General features: G+C 41.2%; 1 protein-coding gene across 2 annotated transcripts; it reads right to left on the reverse strand.

Moving 5' to 3' along the window:
• Window positions 1-1871: 1871 nt before the first annotated feature.
• On the reverse strand, window positions 1872-13559 carry TMED2 (transmembrane p24 trafficking protein 2). 2 transcript variants are annotated; one of them, XM_069497447.1, is made up of 5 exons: window positions 13298-13559; window positions 11655-11847; window positions 11219-11239; window positions 8594-8701; window positions 1872-3847 (listed from the first exon to the last, which is right to left on the reverse strand). In XM_069497447.1, exons 1-5 carry the CDS (start codon window positions 13475-13477, stop codon window positions 3723-3725), a joined length of 627 nt encoding a protein of 208 aa, XP_069353548.1. In that variant the 5' UTR covers window positions 13478-13559; the 3' UTR covers window positions 1872-3722. The 2 variants fall into 2 exon arrangements, with proteins under 2 accessions (XP_069353548.1, XP_069353549.1); XM_069497448.1 differs by lacking the exon at window positions 11219-11239.
• Between the last annotated feature and the right edge of the window lie 4240 nt (window positions 13560-17799).

Consider the following 17799-nt stretch of genomic DNA (forward strand, 5'->3'; position numbering starts at 1 on the left):
TGGCTGGACTGGGCAGCGAAACGTACCCCAGCCGCAGAGCCGCAGTTTAGCAGGCGTGCAAAATAGGGCTGATAGTGGGGATCCAATGGCTGGTACATAATAAATGTTGGTTTACTCTCCAGGAAGTTATGATCAACGTCCTAAACGAGAACACTGTCTTCCCATTCCTGTGTTCACCATTGGCTCTTGGGCCATTCATTTGTCCACGCATGCATTCATTCGGCAAGCTTCTATTGACCACTCATTATGGGCTGAGTTCTGAGGACATAACCCTCCCCCCAGCTATGTGCAGAGCTTGCTCCTGTTGGGGCTCAGAAAATGATTCCCCAAAATGGAGGCCTCAGAAGCAAAAGTTTCTCTCTGACCGTTTCCTGCCCTCCTGTGTCTTCCCCCTCATGCTAAGGCTAGCCATAGAAATTAGAATCCCTCTTACCCAAGGAGGGTCATAGAAACCGGAACCTCCTTTTCTCCTAAGCCAGCCATTAAAACCTAAAAATATTGCTCTATAACTTTCCCTCACCCTTCTGTGTAAAAACTGGCCATAAAGAAATTACCTAACCCACCTTGTTAGGATTGTAGGTCATAAGATCCCCATTCCAGATAGGATCCTGGCACATACCCAGAAGGAAGGAATGCTGCACACAGAGGCCAAGAAGCATTTGGACAGGCCTTGCTGGGTTTCCCCAGTCTGATAGCATTAGATCACACCCTTTTTTGTCTACACAGATGTCCATGCTTCGTTGAACTTAAGCATAAAATGAATACTTTTCCCTGTGTTTTTAGGTATTCATTCTGAAGGTTCCTGTGTCACGTAAAACCATGATCAAATAAACTTGTATGCCTTTTCTCCTATTAATCTGCCTTTTGTCGGTTGATTTTTCAGCAAACTTCAGAGGGCAAAGGGGACGTTTTCCCTTCATCCCTACACTCCCTTACATCCCCCAGAACTTCTGAAATGTCACTTTCTCAGTGGTGCCTTCCTTTCCTAATCACTAAAACCCCTAGCCCGCTTCATTTCCCTCCTTAGCACTTACCAATAATATGCCATATAATTTACATATTTATTACATTCATCTCCTCCACTAAAAGATAAAACCCACAATGGGGTCTTTTCTGTATTTTCTTTATCCCAGTGACTGTACTGTAGCACACAACGGTCACTCAAATATTTGCGGGATGAATAAACAAGAACAAATAGTACTCATGCAGACCCTAGTCATCTCAAACTAAATTAAGATAAAAGCCTGAGTCCTGAGAATAAAGGAAAAAAAAACAAAAAGATAAAAACCTGAGGAAACATTTTCACTGAAATAACCATCACATCCTCAAAACACCTTTGACAATTGTTATCTAAAGTGGGACAGAGAGGGCCAGGTGCAGTGGTTCGTGCCTGCAATACTAGCACTATGGAAGGACAAGGCAGGAGAACTGCTTGAGCTCAGGAGTTTTTAGACCAGCCTGAGCAAGAGCGAGATCCCATCTCTACCAAAAATAGAAAAAACTAGCCAGACATGATGGCATGCACCTGTAGTCCCAGCTACAGGGGAGGCCAAGGCAGGAGGATCGCTGGAGCCCAGGAGTTTGAGGTTTCTGTGAGTTATGATAGCACCACTGCACTCTACCCAGACTCTGTCTCAAAAAATAAAATAAAACGGGACAGACAGTTCTAAAAGTAAAGGCATAGGGAAACTGCATAGTTGTGTCTGCCTTTTGGGCTCTCCTACTTTTATTAGTCTTCTGAGCTTGGGACCCTTTCCAAGCCTGTTTCCTCAATTATAAAATGATTTCATCCAAGGTAATAGCCGTTTTGAGGCATAAATAAGATAGACCATGTAAAGTGCTTGGCACCAACTCGGGACATTACACAGTGCTCAATTAACAGTAGCTACTTTTGTTACTAGCATGCCCTTAATGAAGCAGCAGAAGAGAAACAATTTAGATAGGCAGAGATCTCGTCTCTGGTTTCACTTTCACTCTATGTGGGGGCCTTGGGCAAATCATTAATCTCTCTTAAACCTATTTCCCACATCCATAAACCAGGTGGCTGACGTGAAAATAATTCAAACTTTTTTTTCCCCCAAATAAAAAAAAAATGCATAAGGTTTTAACACCAACCCATCTGAGTTTCCTGTGTGGAAACTAAAATTTGGTTTCTGTTTCCTATCCTCAAGTTTATAAAAATAAAAAGTAACAGGCATAATTACTCAGAAAACATGGACATGTCTCATTTCAAGTAAGAACAGAAAGTTGCTATTTAACAAATGTGAATTAAACATCAATATATAAAACACAGAGTACTGACTGTTTTTAAAAACCGTTTATTTACTGAACCTGGGGCATATTAGATATACAACCAATTTTAAATTTACATCTTTTAATTCAATTTTCAAATGTTTTCACACACACACAAATTGGCATGCAACAGTTATCCTAAGGTGAAACAGTCACCTTATCAATAATCTGTTGCAAGTATTTTTACCCAAGGTTGAAAAATTGTTTAACCTGAACATGAAAACCTGTAACAAATTTAAATTAATTATATAAAACTCATTACTTTTCATTTTCCCCTTCCAAAGATCCAAAAAAAAATGTACAAGTAACTAATATACATCAGTCACAACATAATCCTGGATCATCCCCACACCAAAACCAGAGGCTCCTTTAATTTTAAACCCATCATCAGAGACCAAGAGAAAGTCATTTCACTTTATACAAAACAAAATTCACATGTGCCAAAAAAAAAAAAAAAGATCCAAGAGAAACAAAAACAAAAACCCTAGTGCTGACACGGATGTTCAGTGCCCTAGTCAGTGGCTCAAATGCCACTGATCAAAAATAAAATAGTGGCTGTGTATCACTGCAATGAAATCCAAGAGGCTTTAACCCTTTGGTATCAGAAATCCAGATTTTTCCAATTCTGTGAATGCACACTTCCTACGTGCCAAGAGTCGGGAGAGTGGATGTGCCAGCGTGGAAAGAAAACAAGCTACCATTCGCTGGAACACCCAGAGAACTGGCTTTAACAGAGGCTTCTCGGAAGGTTAGGCAAAAACAAAACAAAAAATGGTTATTAGCTGCTTGTGTCTTCAATTTAAGTGGAGGTGATTGAGTCCTAAGGTTCAATGTAAAAATTTATGGGGGAAAATGTATACTGGGGCAAGCCTTACCTTTAAAGGAAAAACAAGCTAACAAAGTATAAAAGTACCCAACCTGGTATCATACTCCAGTCAGAGAGCTCTGTCATTAGGATGGGTAGAAAACGTTTAGATTCAGACTGTTGCTTCTTATAAGGACTTGACACAATGAATCTTTAATGATTTGAACCACAGGATGAGGGAATCCAAAGAACGCAGTCATTTTAGTAAAGTACTATCAGGCTTTGCACTGACTTCCTGAACAAACTGCATTTTATTATAAAAACAAAAGGAAAAAGAGACATAATAAAGACTATACTCCTATATTTCATTTACAGTGTTTGAGTTCTGGAAGGACCTGGATAATGGAGGCAGCATTCAAATAAGAAATTATGCCAATCAAATGTCAAATTTTCACTGTAACTTTCCTAAAAAGGTATTTTCCCCCAAAATCTATTAATCACAAAGAAACATAAGCTGTGAATGTACAGTTCAGAAAATAAAAATGTAGAAACTAACGACATTATTGTGACCAAGGTGTTTGGTAAACAGTGAATTGTGAGTTTGGGATCATCAGGAAAAGGCTTTTTAAACAACCCTCCGGACTTCAAAAAATCTCTTCAGGTAGTAGATCTGTCCCAATGTCATGGCAACTAGAACAAGAGCTTCAAAGAAGGACCAAAGGACCACTCTGCTGTTTGTGTTGTCATTGACTGTTGAGGACAAACAAACAAACAAACAAATTTTAACAACCCCCCCAAAAAAAGCATAGGCATCATAAATTATCTCCTCGTCTTTACTCTGTGTCAAAGTAATATCTTGCACACCATTTACAGTATAAATGCTACTCAACTTCCAATGGAATTACTTCCCTAAAAACCCATCATAAGTTGAATATAAAGTCAAAAAGGCATTTAATACACCTAACCTACTGAACATCATAGCTTAGCCTAGCCTACCTTAAACGTGCTCAGAACACTTACATTAGCCTACAGTTGGGCAAAAGCGTCTAACGAAGGCTATAATAAAGTGTTGAATATCTCATGTAATCTACTGAACACTGTACTGAAGGTAAAAAAGATAATGGTTGTATGGGTACTTGAAGCACAGTTTCTACTGAACGGGTATCATTTTTGCATCATCATAAAGTCAAAAAATTTTTAAGTTGAAACATGGTAAGTTGCAGTCCATCTGTACTCTAAATAATTTTGTGTTTTGTCCCCAAGCAACTCAACATATTCAGAAGTAGAGATTTTTAGATTTAAAAGGGAGCTTAAAAATTAGCTGAATATAGCCAAACCCATTCTGCTTATACATGGGGAACTGAGAAAGAAAGTAACTTGCTTAAGGTCACACTTCTAGGGTTAAAACCCAATCCAGCCTTCTTTCTCCCCTCACTACTATGATGTCCCACATTATAATCCTTTTGGCCAAGTCAGAAAACTACTTTAAAAAAAAATTAAGGGATTATTTCAACATCACAGTTATCCAAAAAGCAATATTTACTAAGTCAAAATATGGCAGTCTAAATATTTATTCAACAAATATTTATTGAGCATCTAATATGTACTTGGCATTTGTTCTAGATGGGAGAGGTTTCTCAGTTACGTGGACCAATACTGGCAGTTACTACCAGACTGTTAAAACACAAGACATTTATCCCACTCTCCAGCTAAGGATTTGATCCTTAAAATAAAGGCTATGACTACTCTATCTATCTACTCTGTTCAATTTGTCACACTCAAGTTTCTGGTCAAACTCTTAAAAACCCTTAACTTCTTAAAATTACTATGTAGTTTTTTATTTTTATGCAAATGGTCAATATTAAAACAATTATAATTAGCAATATAATAACAGTATTAATCAGCTGAATAAGTGACTGCTATATTTTTAGATGTATGTATATCATTTATAAAAAAATCAATTAGGCTGGGCACGGCGGCTCACACCCATAATCCCAGCACTTTGGGAGGCCAAGGTCAGAGGATTGCTTGAGGCCAGGAGTTTGAGACCAGCCTGGGCAACATAGCAACACCCCATATCTTTATAGAAGAAATAAAAATAAATTAGCCAGTAGCAGGGGCACGTGACTTTAGTCCTAGCTACTCAGGAGGCTGAAGCAGGAGGACTGCTTAAGCCCAGGAGTTTGAGGTTACAGTGAACTGTGATCATGTCACTGCATTCCAGCCTAGGCAACAGAGTGAAACTCTGTCTCTATTTAAAAAAAAAAAAATAGACAAAACAAAAAAGATTAACTAGAAATGTAATAGCTACTATACTAATGATCACTCAGTAAGAAGTGAAAAGCAATTAACAGGTTTCCAAGAGAATAACTTAAAATTACTTAAAACCTGTGTGATTTTTTTCCAGAGTAAGAGTAGACACATGCTGGAAAAAAAAAAACATTAACTAGAACTCCAGAAACCACCAAAATCACCAAAATTTTAGTACTAATTCCATGACATGAACTTTTCTTCTGCTAAAGACTTACTAACAAATTTCTAGCATAATGTGAATGACTATCATTTTAAGGTTGTGTCTGAAAGGGGACTGGTGGAATAAATACTTCAAAATAGTAAGAAACCATTAAAACATACTTTAGAGACATGGAAAAATGCTTTTCTTGAAGTGACAGAGCTACTCAGGAAGCTGAGGTGGGAGGATTGCTTGAGCCCAGGAGTTCAAGGCTACAGTTCGCTATGATCACGACTGTGAATAGCCTCTGTACTCCAGCCTGAGCAAAATAGCAAAATCCTTCATCTCTTCAAAAAAAAAAAAAAAATATGTATATACACACACACACACACACACACACACGCAGCTTTACTCATTTATGTTAAAATTCCTATTTGTCAGGAAAAAAACAGGCTGAAAGAAAACAGACTTAAATGTTGACAGTGATTATCTTAAATGGCAGACTATGAGTGATTTCTATTTCTTTAAGGTGTATTTTCCAAATTTTCTTACTGAATATGGTAACCCTTTTTTCCCTAATTATAAAAGTTTATTATACTTGAGAAATATCATCTGCCACATGCTCTCTTACTTGTGCATATGAAAAATATTTCTCATCTTGTACTTGTAGGAAAATGTGTCTTTAAGTTAAAACAGAACACGCTGAAGCATAGTGACACAGGAATGTAGCCACAGAGGAAAGCGGGTATATAAGCCTGTGCTCGTGCCACTCACATATTAGCCTGATCTAGAAGCAACACGGTATTATTACAACACTGTAGTAAAGAGAAAGTCTCTCATTATGTCTATGTCTGAGGAGTGGGTGCTGTAGGAAAAACCAAACAACATTGTGGGAACGATTTAATTTGCAAAATTAAACTGAATACCTGAAAATGCAGTTCTAGAAACTGTTAACACTTTTATTAAACATAAATACATACTAAGCCCACTATTTGTGAAACAAATATGAGAGTATCTCCAAACAAATTAAGGGTGAGAAAACAAGGCTGGAAGTCCCTACAGGCTGGAAGATGTGCTTCCTCTGGCTGATGTGTTTCCAAGAACTTCCTGTAACTTTAAAGCCATCTGGTCTGAACTAGCTAAAACTGCAAAGCAATGGAAGCCCTTAACCCTCTTAGTTCAGTACGCTTCTAACCCCAGAATGGCCTGACCCCACGTGGGAGCAAGGTAACCAACAAATGGGTCCCTACAAGGTGAGAGAGAGAAGGTGGAGATCCCAGAGGGGGAGGAGGTTACGAGTGGAGGCAAGGAGAAGGGATCGTGAGGGAGAGGCTGGTGTGTGTGTAGTTAAGTCCATCTCATACTCCGCTCCCACAAAAGTGGTGCTGGCAAGGGGGTTCTCCAGTCTGTTACCCGCATACCTCATCCTGCCAAGGGCGGGTAACCCCTGTATTCTAGGTCCTGAAGGCTCAGAGTAGAAAAAATAGATGTAAGAGAGTGCCAAGAACAGAAAACACAACTTTAAGAATTCAAGTGTGTTTATCTCCTTGAGTCACTCTTCTCTCCACTCCCTATTCCAGCTCAGAACAAAGATTCCTGATATAAAATCAACCTGCACTTATAGACAAGAGCTTGTTTCCAGTGAGATCTACCCCCAAGAGCTACTTGGAGGATTAAAGACAATCAACAACCAATGTGGGCCTGGACCTAAGAAATGGTATTTGGTCTACATGTCAATATCGTACTTCTTAATTTAAAATGCAAAAGCATAGTATTTAATGCTCTATCATGTACTAAATACACTTTTGCATCCTACAAGATTCCAATAATCATTATTTACACAGAAAAATACTTTACAAGTTCCCAACTTACAAATTTGAGAACCCAAACTGATCTTCACCTGGTGACTTGCCTATATGTTTTGGTGTTTTCTATTCCATTTTAGAAAAAAGGTTACATCTCAGCAAATATGTTAATATTAATCACACTGGCATATAAGTTTCAGAGATGTGACTAAAAACCACCATAAAACCCATTTACAATGTTTTCCCCTTCTGGTTTAAGAAAACTATTAGCTTATTCCTTAGCTGACCATATATTTAAAAAAGAGGCCGGGCGCGGTGGCTCATGCCTGTAATCCTACCACTCTGGGAGGCCGAGGTGGGCGGATCGTTTGAGCTCAGGAGTTCGAGACCAGCCTGAGCAAGAGCGAGACCCCAGCTCTACTAAAAATAGAAAGAAATTATATGGACAGCTAAAAATATATATAGAAAAAATTAGCCGGGCATGGTGGCGCATGCCTGTAGTCCCAGCTACTCGGGAGGCTGAGACAGGAGGATCGCTTGAGCTCAGGAGTTTGAGGTTGCTGTGAGCTAGGCTGACGCCACGGCACTCACTCTAGCCTGGGCAACATGGTGAGACTCTGTCTCAAAAAAAAAAAAAAAAAAAAAAGGGGCCGGGCGTGGTGGCTCACGCCTGTAATCCTAGCACTCTGGGAGGCCGAGGCTGGTGGATTGTTTGAGCTCAGGAGTTCGAGATCAGCCTGAGCAAGAGCGAGACCCCGTCTCTACTAAAAATAGAAAGAAATTATCTGGCCAACTAAAAAATATATATAGAAAAAAATAGCCGGGCATGGTGGTGCATGCCTGTAGTCCCAGCTACTTGGGAGGCTGAGGCAGTAGGATCGTTTAAGCCCAGGAGTGTGAGGTTGCTGTGAGCTAGGCTGATGCCACGGCACTCACTCTAGCCTGGGCAACAAAGCGAGACTCTGTCTCAAAAAAAAAAAAAAAAAAAAAGAAAAGAAAAACCTCTTAAAAGCTTGTGCTGACTCTTAATAGCATATTTGGTTTGGAAAGAACATCCCAGTAATAAACTACAAAGCTTTACAAATGGACATACTCAAAAAATATCTTTGTGTAAGTGCATTTTTAAAGTCAATGCTTTAGCATGGTGTTTACAAAATTTCCAAATGAGGAAAACACAAGCTGTCGGGTAATCCCACCTTCGCCACCAGACACTGCTGCAAAGTTAAAGCGTCAACTTACTGGCTCTGTGTATCCTCTCCCGGACTTCCATGTACTCCTGTTCGTGCTTTACTGCCGTCATTGCCACTGCTAGCTCATTGATCATTTCTTCTAGCTTGTTCTGGTGAGCTACAGAAGGATTTGAAAACAGATTAGCACAAATCTGGCTATCCCTTTTTGAAAACTATTTATTAAATTAGAACAAAATTCCTCAGGGAAGGCATACAAAACAAGCTATTTTTAGAAATGGCTCAGACATCAATTTGGACCATTGATGTGAACCACTGATGACAATTTAATTCTCAAAACATTTTTTTAAAGTCCATTCCAGTATTCCAGAAACTCCTTTCAGACTAAGAAACTATACAGTGCTTACTAACCAAAAGAAAACAATGAACCCTAAGAAATTTCTCATGAACTGCTGCTGTTCACTGTACTGATTACTAACTACACAGAAGTAGTAAAACATTGAGGGGTAAAAAAACAGCACGAAATAAATATTTATTTTTAAAAACCTAATCCTACAAATAATAAAAATCTACCCTTAAGAGTCACATAACTTTAATGTTAATTTAGGAGCAGCACCTAAACTGACTTTTAAACTCTATGAAGCCAAGCAGGGAAAACCATTAAGACACTCTTGGGAAAAGCCACAGCAATTCGAACATTCTTCTGTGACAGTCATAGCAAGGGCTTCACTGCAGTGAGGAACAGCAGGCATTGTAAGTAAAGAGACAAGCTCACAGCTGCACAAGGTTTTCAACCAGGTATCCTCTTTAACCAAAAATAAGTACAAGGTACTGCTCTGAAGAGTAAGCATATGTTTCTAGGTGGTGCTATATTATGACAACGAACAAACAAGCAGCACAAGGGAAAATTCCCAGGGGTGGAGTGGGGTGGGGTAATCTCTTCATCTCTACCCAAGGCTGGACCTCATCTGGGCTTCTAGATTACCACAAATAATCCTCAATTTCTTAGGAGAAGCCAAGGGACCTTATCACTGAAGGTAGCTGAATCACAAGTCATCCCTTACCAGTTTCCCTTTGGAAGCCCCATGCACTACCTGGAAACTTTAGAGCAGGGTTTCTGAGGAGTGGCACTGCTGACATTTTGGACCAAATGTTGCTGTGTGTGTGTTGTGGGGAGCTATGTGAAGTATTGAAGGACATTTAGCAGAATCCATGGCCTCCAGTCCCTACATGCCAGTAGCACCTACCCACCCAGTCTTGAGAATCCAAAATGTCTCCAGATATTGCCAAATGTCCCCTGGGGGGCAAAGATCATCCCAACTTGAGAACCACTGCTTTAGAGGATAGCTTGATTTGACAGGTCCCATTCATTGACATTAAACAAGCAAAAACAAGAATTTTAGATGATGTGTTAAAGGATTAAGAAGTTTAACATTCACATTCATCAGCCAACATTTTCTAACTATTTAAACAGGACCAATTTCCAGAAAATCAACAAGAAAAAGCCCTTCAAAACTCCTTATTCTCTTGAGAATTTGCCAAGTCCTACCCTGTAAATGGCCTAAAAAATGAGCACAGAAATTACTAAGTAGTATGGTTCTCTAAACTATAAAGCTTTCAGGATATAACCAAACATTTCCCCTTCTTTATGTGAGCACTCTACTAACTGCTGAATATCTGGGACAAACATTATCATGCTAATAAAATACTATGGAATGTGTTAAACAACAGCTACCTTCCCAAACTCCTGGCATGCACTGTGGCAAAAAAAAAAAAAAAAAAAAAAAAACCAACAAAACACCAAATGCACTGGCTCCTGGTAAGAACCAATTAGGGTTCATTACTGGTCACCTGAGCCATAAAAAATCTAATTGTAACATATGGCCAAAAGAATTTTTGTCATTGTATCTATCCATGGCTCCTAGAACTGCATTCCATACCCAACCAAGCTTCAAGTTAGAAACTTTCTTTTCTCTAGGAGGCTTTTCTAGGATAGAAAATTTAATAATGGTAAAACAAGCCTACAAAATAGTTTCTACAAAGTCAAAGGCACTATTTGCTATTAGCTATGTTTAATTACAACTTTTACTTGCCCACTTATAATTGAATCTCTCCATCCTTCGGTATGCATTTTAAAGAACAAAGATGTTACCATTACACCAAAATGTCAATCACTGTGTTCTCAGTACTATTAATTTAAAATAATCTAAGCTGGGCACAGTGGCTCATGATGGTAATGCTAACACTCTGCAAGTCTGAGGCAGGAGGATCGCTTGAGGCCAGGAGTTTGAGATCAGCCTCAGCAATAGTGAGATCCCATCTCTACAACAAAATAGAAAAATTAGCTGGGTGTGCTGGCACACACCTGTAGTTCCAGCTACTTGCGAGGCTGAAGCAGGAGGATCGCTTGAGCCCAGGAGTTTTAGGTTGCTGTGAGCTATGAAGATGCCAACTGCACTCTAGCCCAGGCTCAAAAATGAAATTAAATAACCTGTATCTCCTGTAAACCAAATTAAAAACCACCAAAAAATAATGTAATTAACTGTAGGGTTTTCTTAAGACAAAAAACACTCTTGTGCCAATAAGCTGAGGTTAGAAAAAAGAAAAGCAGAAATTAGACATTAGCAAACAAAAAGATGCAAAAAGACAGGATACTGTCAAAAAGCAATTCACATACCATCCCAGGTATCTCCACCACCTACAGAAAAGCACAAGATATAAACACAAAATAACAACAAAAAGTTTAGCTAAACTAGTCATGTACACAAAGGAGCAAATAAAGATGTATATACCACGACTAGCAAATAAACAGAACCACCACACTAAGATACATGTAATCTTGATGCTCACAAGTCCACAAAAGGACTAAGAAAATCTGTCCAAACGGGAAACCATAAAGAATGAAAAAATAAACATTAACTTCCAGAAACTTTTTTGTTAATTAGGAGACTTGCATAATAAAAAGCATATTCCACAAAAGGTTTTTGGTTTTAAGGACAGTGAATGAACCTGGAATAAGAAAAAAGTAAGTACTCTATTCAGATGTGTAAAAATGTACAGAATTAAAATTAGCTCTTTGAATGTGATATAAATCTTCTGAACGGTCAGCTCACCTTCTGTTTCCATGTCTTGTCCTTTCGGAGCCTCCCCAATATCAATGGTGAACATCACTATCTTTGGAGTCATGGTGGACATCCTGTTACTAAAACAAAACTTATATATTCCATCCATGTGAGCAGCAAATGTGTATTTCCCACTGGACTCTCGGTCTCCTTTATAAATTCCTTTATTATCAGGTCCTGTAATCTGGAGGCAGAAGAGAAATACAGAAAAATGTCATGAAGGATTTAGTATCGTAAACTTTCTGTTCATTGGCAATAGGAAATTCACTAAGAATATGTAACCTTTCACTTAGCTCCACTTCAGTAAGTAACAGTGACCACGCTGGACTGCAATTCTTCCACATAACGAAACAAGGGTGGACTAGATGGCTCTCTAAAGCACCTTTCAGTTCTGACTACTTTTATGTCTTATTTGTTCAATTTAAACATAAACCCCTTGAAAACTGAAACCGCATCTTACACGTGGTCTCCAACTGGCCTAATATAAACAACAAACATGCAAACATGGCTGATATCAAACCTTAAGGAAAAACAAAGAATTTTTTATAAAGTCACATTTCAAGGATTTCCCGATTACTGCCAAACAGTGACGGAATCTGCTTTATCTGAGATGCCTGAAGGCTTACGGGAAAGGACTAGACTGGAAATTAGGAGACTCAAATTCTCATCCCAGTCTGCTACAAATCAGATGTTAGGCTGTGGTCAAGTTTCCCTTTCAAAGCCTTGTCACCTGTAAAACTTGAAGACTGGAATAGGTGATATCTAAGTTCTCAGCTAATTCTAACTCTCTCCGATCCATCATCCCCTTATTTTTGCATTTCACTTGTAGTGTGTAGATTGTGCCCAGCTCTACTGACATACGCTTGCCAAATGGAAAATCGTTAGACTCAATTAGTCAGGCTAGCAGGTGAGCTAAAATATTTCATTTGGTTTCCAAAAAAAAAAAAAATAGCAACAAATCATTTTTTTGGTTTGAAAAAAGATATGGGTGGAGATCAAGGGACTGTTTCATAATTTCCTGTTTCTCCAGATTTCACTGCAATCCTTTCTAAAGTGCATGACCCAACTCCACGTGTCTCCTAAGCAGAGAGGACTAAATGATGACCCTTGTGTAAAAGTGGGTAAACATCAAGGTTCTTTTCCCGAAAAATAATCACAACGCAAAAGTCAGCCTAGCATTTCTCAATAGCTTTCCATCTACTTTTCCAAAAGTTTCCATGCCACGTTCCAACATTAATCCGTAACACGAAGGAAAGCGGCCGCTGACTGGATCGAGATCTGCCACCAGCTAACCGCGACTGAGAAGCGCCTTCGGACCCCGGAGCTGACACGCGCGTCGCCTGGTTGACAAAGCTCGGCGAGAGGTTCCAATGGGAACCCGTCGTTCAAGACGAGAACCCAAGGCAACTGAGCAATGGCTCCGTATCCCGAACGGATTCTGAAGCCTGGAATACGGACAAGCAGCGGGAAAAAGGGCCGTTAGGGGGTCGCCGGGACGGGAGGAGGGTGGCGGCCTGGGCTCCTCCAGGACTCGGACAGCGGCCTCCAGGCCCTCTCCCCCGGAAGGCCCCGCGCGCCACCAACCCCCGAGCGGCCGCGCGACCCCGCCTCGGCCGCGGGCAGCGCGCCCGCACCTCCACGTCGATGTCCAGGAAGCCGCCCTCGGCCACCTCGAAGATGAGGCCCATCTTGGTGCCCGAGGTGACCCGCTCAAAGAAGCATTCCTCGGCATGCGCGTCGATGCTGACAAAGTAGCCCGAGGCCGTGGCCAGAAGAGCGGCCAAAAGCACCAACAGTTCAGCTAGCGTCACCATGGTGGGGCTGGGGCCGAAGCCAGGACCCAGACTGCGGCCACCAGAGGAGCCACCGCCGCCGCTGCCGCCCCGCAGCTTTCTCAGCCGCCACCGCTTCAGCTCCGCCCCTTCCGGCTGCGCCACCCGAGGGGGCTGATGCGGGCGCCGCGGATTGGCGGGCGCCGGCAGCTGCCACGTAACGGACGCACGGCGGCCGCCGAGGGACATGACGGCTACGCGCGGCCCGAGCCTGGACGGTGGCTCCAAAGGAACAAAAATCCTTGTCCCCAGCGCTTTCGTTTTCAAACTAAAGTTCACGTGGCCCTCCCAAGAAAGTGACGATGTCCAGAAGCCTCCCCCACCCAGCGTAATGCCCTCTTAGGATTGTCCAGGAAGATGGCGAAAGATCTGGAGGCAGCATAGGAGTGGGGGACTGAGAGGTGGGGGCCGAAGCCAAGGGTTTTGAGGTTTTATGTTGGCTTCTCCCTACCCTTCTGGTGTCCCAGACTGGGGAGGAGCGTGAGGAAACCACCTGGGGTGCTGGAAATGCCTTCTGTCTTCACCTGAGTGATGGATACATGCGGTGTTGACATGTTTTTTGAAAATGAAGATGCTATATACGTAAGACTAATGCACCTTATTTTACTGTATATATGTAATACCTACCCTAACTACAAAAAAAAAAAATTACCTGTTCAAATTCCTCAAAATTTGAATTCTCCCAGTTCCCCGAAGTCTTGTTGCCTGTCCATATCCCTTATCCCCTTGCCAACTGCTAAGACTGTCTTTTCACCCTTTGCCTCCTGGCATACTCCTACTCATCCCTCAAAACTCAAATGTCACTTCTTACATCTCTAAAATGTTCCTAGACATCCTTCTGCCAAATACTGGTCTCTTCCTCTGTGCTTACAGTGCAGACTTGTTCCTCCTGAATTATAGTTATTTACTAGTCTGCCTCACTCATAAGGCACCAGCCTTGTCACACGTACACTGTCCTCTCAGGCCCTACCACAAGGCCACAAAAGACCCCACTCATTACGTGGTAATTGGGTTCATTGAACCCATCTGAGACTGAGGGCCCTGGGTTGCTACTCCACTTTTGCACATAGCTGTGTGACCTTGATTATTTTCCGTCACCTCTCTGGCCTCACTTTCCTCATCTGCAAAAGGGGAGTGACACCACATGCCTTACAAGTCTAAGCGATTATTTCTTCAGAGACCAATCGGCAATAGGGGGCAGTAGTGGCCCAATATCCAGTTTCCTGCCGCAGGTTTCCAGAACCAGGTGCAGCTGCGGTGATGAAGGCTTCCTGGTTATGACAATGTACACTGGACCCCTGAACAATGCAGGCAATGGGGGCGCTGACCCCTGCGCAGTCAAAAATCTGCTTATAATTTTTGACTGCCCAAAAACATAACTGCTAGTAGCCTACAGCTGACTGATGACATAAACAGTGGATTCACACATATTTTGTATGTCATGTATGTTATATACTGTACTCTTACAATAAAGTAAGCTAGAAAAACAAAAATGCTATTAAGAAATCCTAAGAGGCCGGGCGCGGTGGCTCATGCCTGTAATCTTAGCACTCTGGGAGGCAGAGGCGGGTGGATTGCTCAAGGTCAGGAGTTCGAGACCAGCCTGAGCAAGAGCGAGACCCCCGTCTCTACTAAAAATAGAAAGAAATTATCTGGCTAACTAAAATATATATAGAAAAAATTAGCCGGGCATGGTGGCGCATGCCTGTAGTCCCAGCTACCCGGGAGGCTGAGGCAGTAGGATCGCTTAAGCCCAGGAGTTTGAGGTTGCTGTGAGCTAGGCTGACACCATGGCACTCACTCTAGCCTGGGCAACAAAGTGACACTCTGTCTCAAAAAAAAAAAAGAAATCTTAAGGAAGAGAAAATATATTTACTGTTCATTAAGTGGAAGTGGATCATCATAAAGGTCTTCACCCTCGTCTTCACATTGAGCAGGCTGAGAGGACAAGGGCGAGGAGCGGTTGGTCTTGCTGCCTCAGGGGTGACAGGGGCAGAAGAGGTGGAGGTCATCAAAGGGGAGGCAGGAGAGGCAAGAGACTCAGTGTAACTTTTATTAAAAAGAATCCACATGTAAGTGGAACCTCACAGTTCAAACCTGTGCTGTTCAAGAGTCAACTGTATTATTGAGCTCAAGAGTTCTGGTAGTGGTCCCCTCCTTCCCCATCTTCCAGACTGGCAGGGGTCCTGCCTTCCTTGGCAGGTCAGTTCTGTAGTATTACTCTGGGTGCCATCACTGGAGGGAGACTCAGCCGAGAGCCTGCTCCTCCAGCCTTTCCAACACATTTATAAGCCTCTATTTCTCCATAATGAATCCCTTTCTGTTGATAATACCTACAGAGGTTTCCTATTAAATTAATGGATACAGCCCCCCACTTTTTTTTAAAGAGACAGGGTCTCTGTCTCTGTCATCAAGCCTAGAGTGCAGTGGCACAATCATAGTTCACCACAACCTCGAACTCCTGGCCTCAGCAATCCTCCTGCCTCGGCCTCACAAAGTGCTGGCATTACAAATGTGGGCCACCATGCCTGGCCCACTTTTTTTTTTGATACAGCCCTTCTGACTTCCCAAGAAACCCAACTATAGAAAAATGCCAAGAACAATTTTGTTTTTATCTAGAAATTCAAAGTTAATTCTCATTTTTGAACTGAATAATATAATAACTCCACCTGTCAGGGATTGAAATGTGGGCATTTAGCATCTTAATGGAACACAATGAAGTGTATATTGTAGGGTTTTATTATATAAATCAGGGGACCCACATTCAAATGCCTTCAGTGATCAGGCAGTTTATGTGAATGAGAGACGGCACTAGCTTAGACAATAGGGAAGAGGGAGGACTGTGGCAAACTGGAGCATAGATGCCATAGCTAAATACATTCAATTCCAATTTTTGAAAACACACTGGTGGTCAAACCGAAGATGCAGCCAGAAACCATCTGTAACTTTATGTTTTATATTATAAAAGTAATTAACTATGATGTCTAAAATTGGAAAAGAGACAAAGGTAACTAATCACAGTACTATAAAATAATCATTATCAACCACTTGATATATTTCTTTTCAGTTTGTTTGGTTTGGGGGTTTTTTGGTAGCCTTGTTGTAGCTATAACTTTTTAATCAGGTGTCTTTCAACATTGCTATTTCAGGATTGGACATCAAATTAATCTAAAGGATCACAGGCTCTCAGGACTTGACAGGTCACCCACAGGAAACATGCACATTTAAGGTTATCGACACAGATTGATTGACATGAGGTCATGTGCCATCATGTGCATGAATACATCCAACATGACAAACAGTTGGCACATGTTGGATACTTAATATCTGATGGATGGTGAACAAACCTTTCAACTGGGGTCTGGCCCAGAACCAACCGTGGTCACTCAAGTGCAACACAAAATGGGCTGTCTCTCCTTCCCTCCCTTCTTTTCTTACTTCATTATTATTTTTTTTTCAAGGTCGCCAAAGTAGAAGAACTTACTTCATTATTGAGATACAGTGCACATGCCATAAAATTCATCCTTTAATAATGTATTCTTCAGTGGTTTTTAGTACATTCACAGAGTTGTTCAAACATCCCCACTACCTAATTCCAAAACATCTCATCACCCCAAATAGAAGCCTTAAACCCACTCCCCTCTGCCCAGCCCTGGGCGCCACTATCTACTTCCTGTCTCCATGGAATAGGAATGGAATTTTACAATATGTGGCCTCTTGTAACTGTTTTCTGTTACTATTTTCAAGATCCATCTAAATTGTAGCATGTGTCAGTACTTCATTTCTTTTTATGGCTAAATAATATTCTATTGTATCTATACACCACATTTTGTTTATCCATTCACCTGTTGATGACATTTGGGTTGTTTCTAGGTTTCCACCATTATGAATAATGCTGTTATAAACACTCATGCACACATTTTCTGTATGGACGTATGTCTTCAATTCTCTTGCATATATACCTAGAGTGGACAAAATATTTCTGTTTAGAATCAGAAGCTGTACTTGAGACCAGCCTAGGCAATATAGCAAGATGCCGTGTCGACAAAAATTTAAAAATTAGCTGGCGTGGTGGCATACCTGTAGTCCCAGCTACTCGGGAGGCTGAGGCAGGAGGATCACTTGAGCCCAGGAGTTGGAGGCTGCAGTGAGCTGTGATGATGCCACGGCACTGCAGCCTGGGCAACAGAGTGAGACTCTGTCTCTTAAAAAAAAAAAAAAAAGTTGAGCTTTGCTCAGCTTGGGTTTCTGAATAACCATGAAGAACACCGATGTAATAAAGTAGTAAATCTTGTTTTCAGATT

Source organism: Eulemur rufifrons, chromosome 21, assembly GCF_041146395.1.
Source record: "Eulemur rufifrons isolate Redbay chromosome 21, OSU_ERuf_1, whole genome shotgun sequence".
Taxonomy (NCBI): Eukaryota; Metazoa; Chordata; class Mammalia; order Primates; family Lemuridae; genus Eulemur; species Eulemur rufifrons.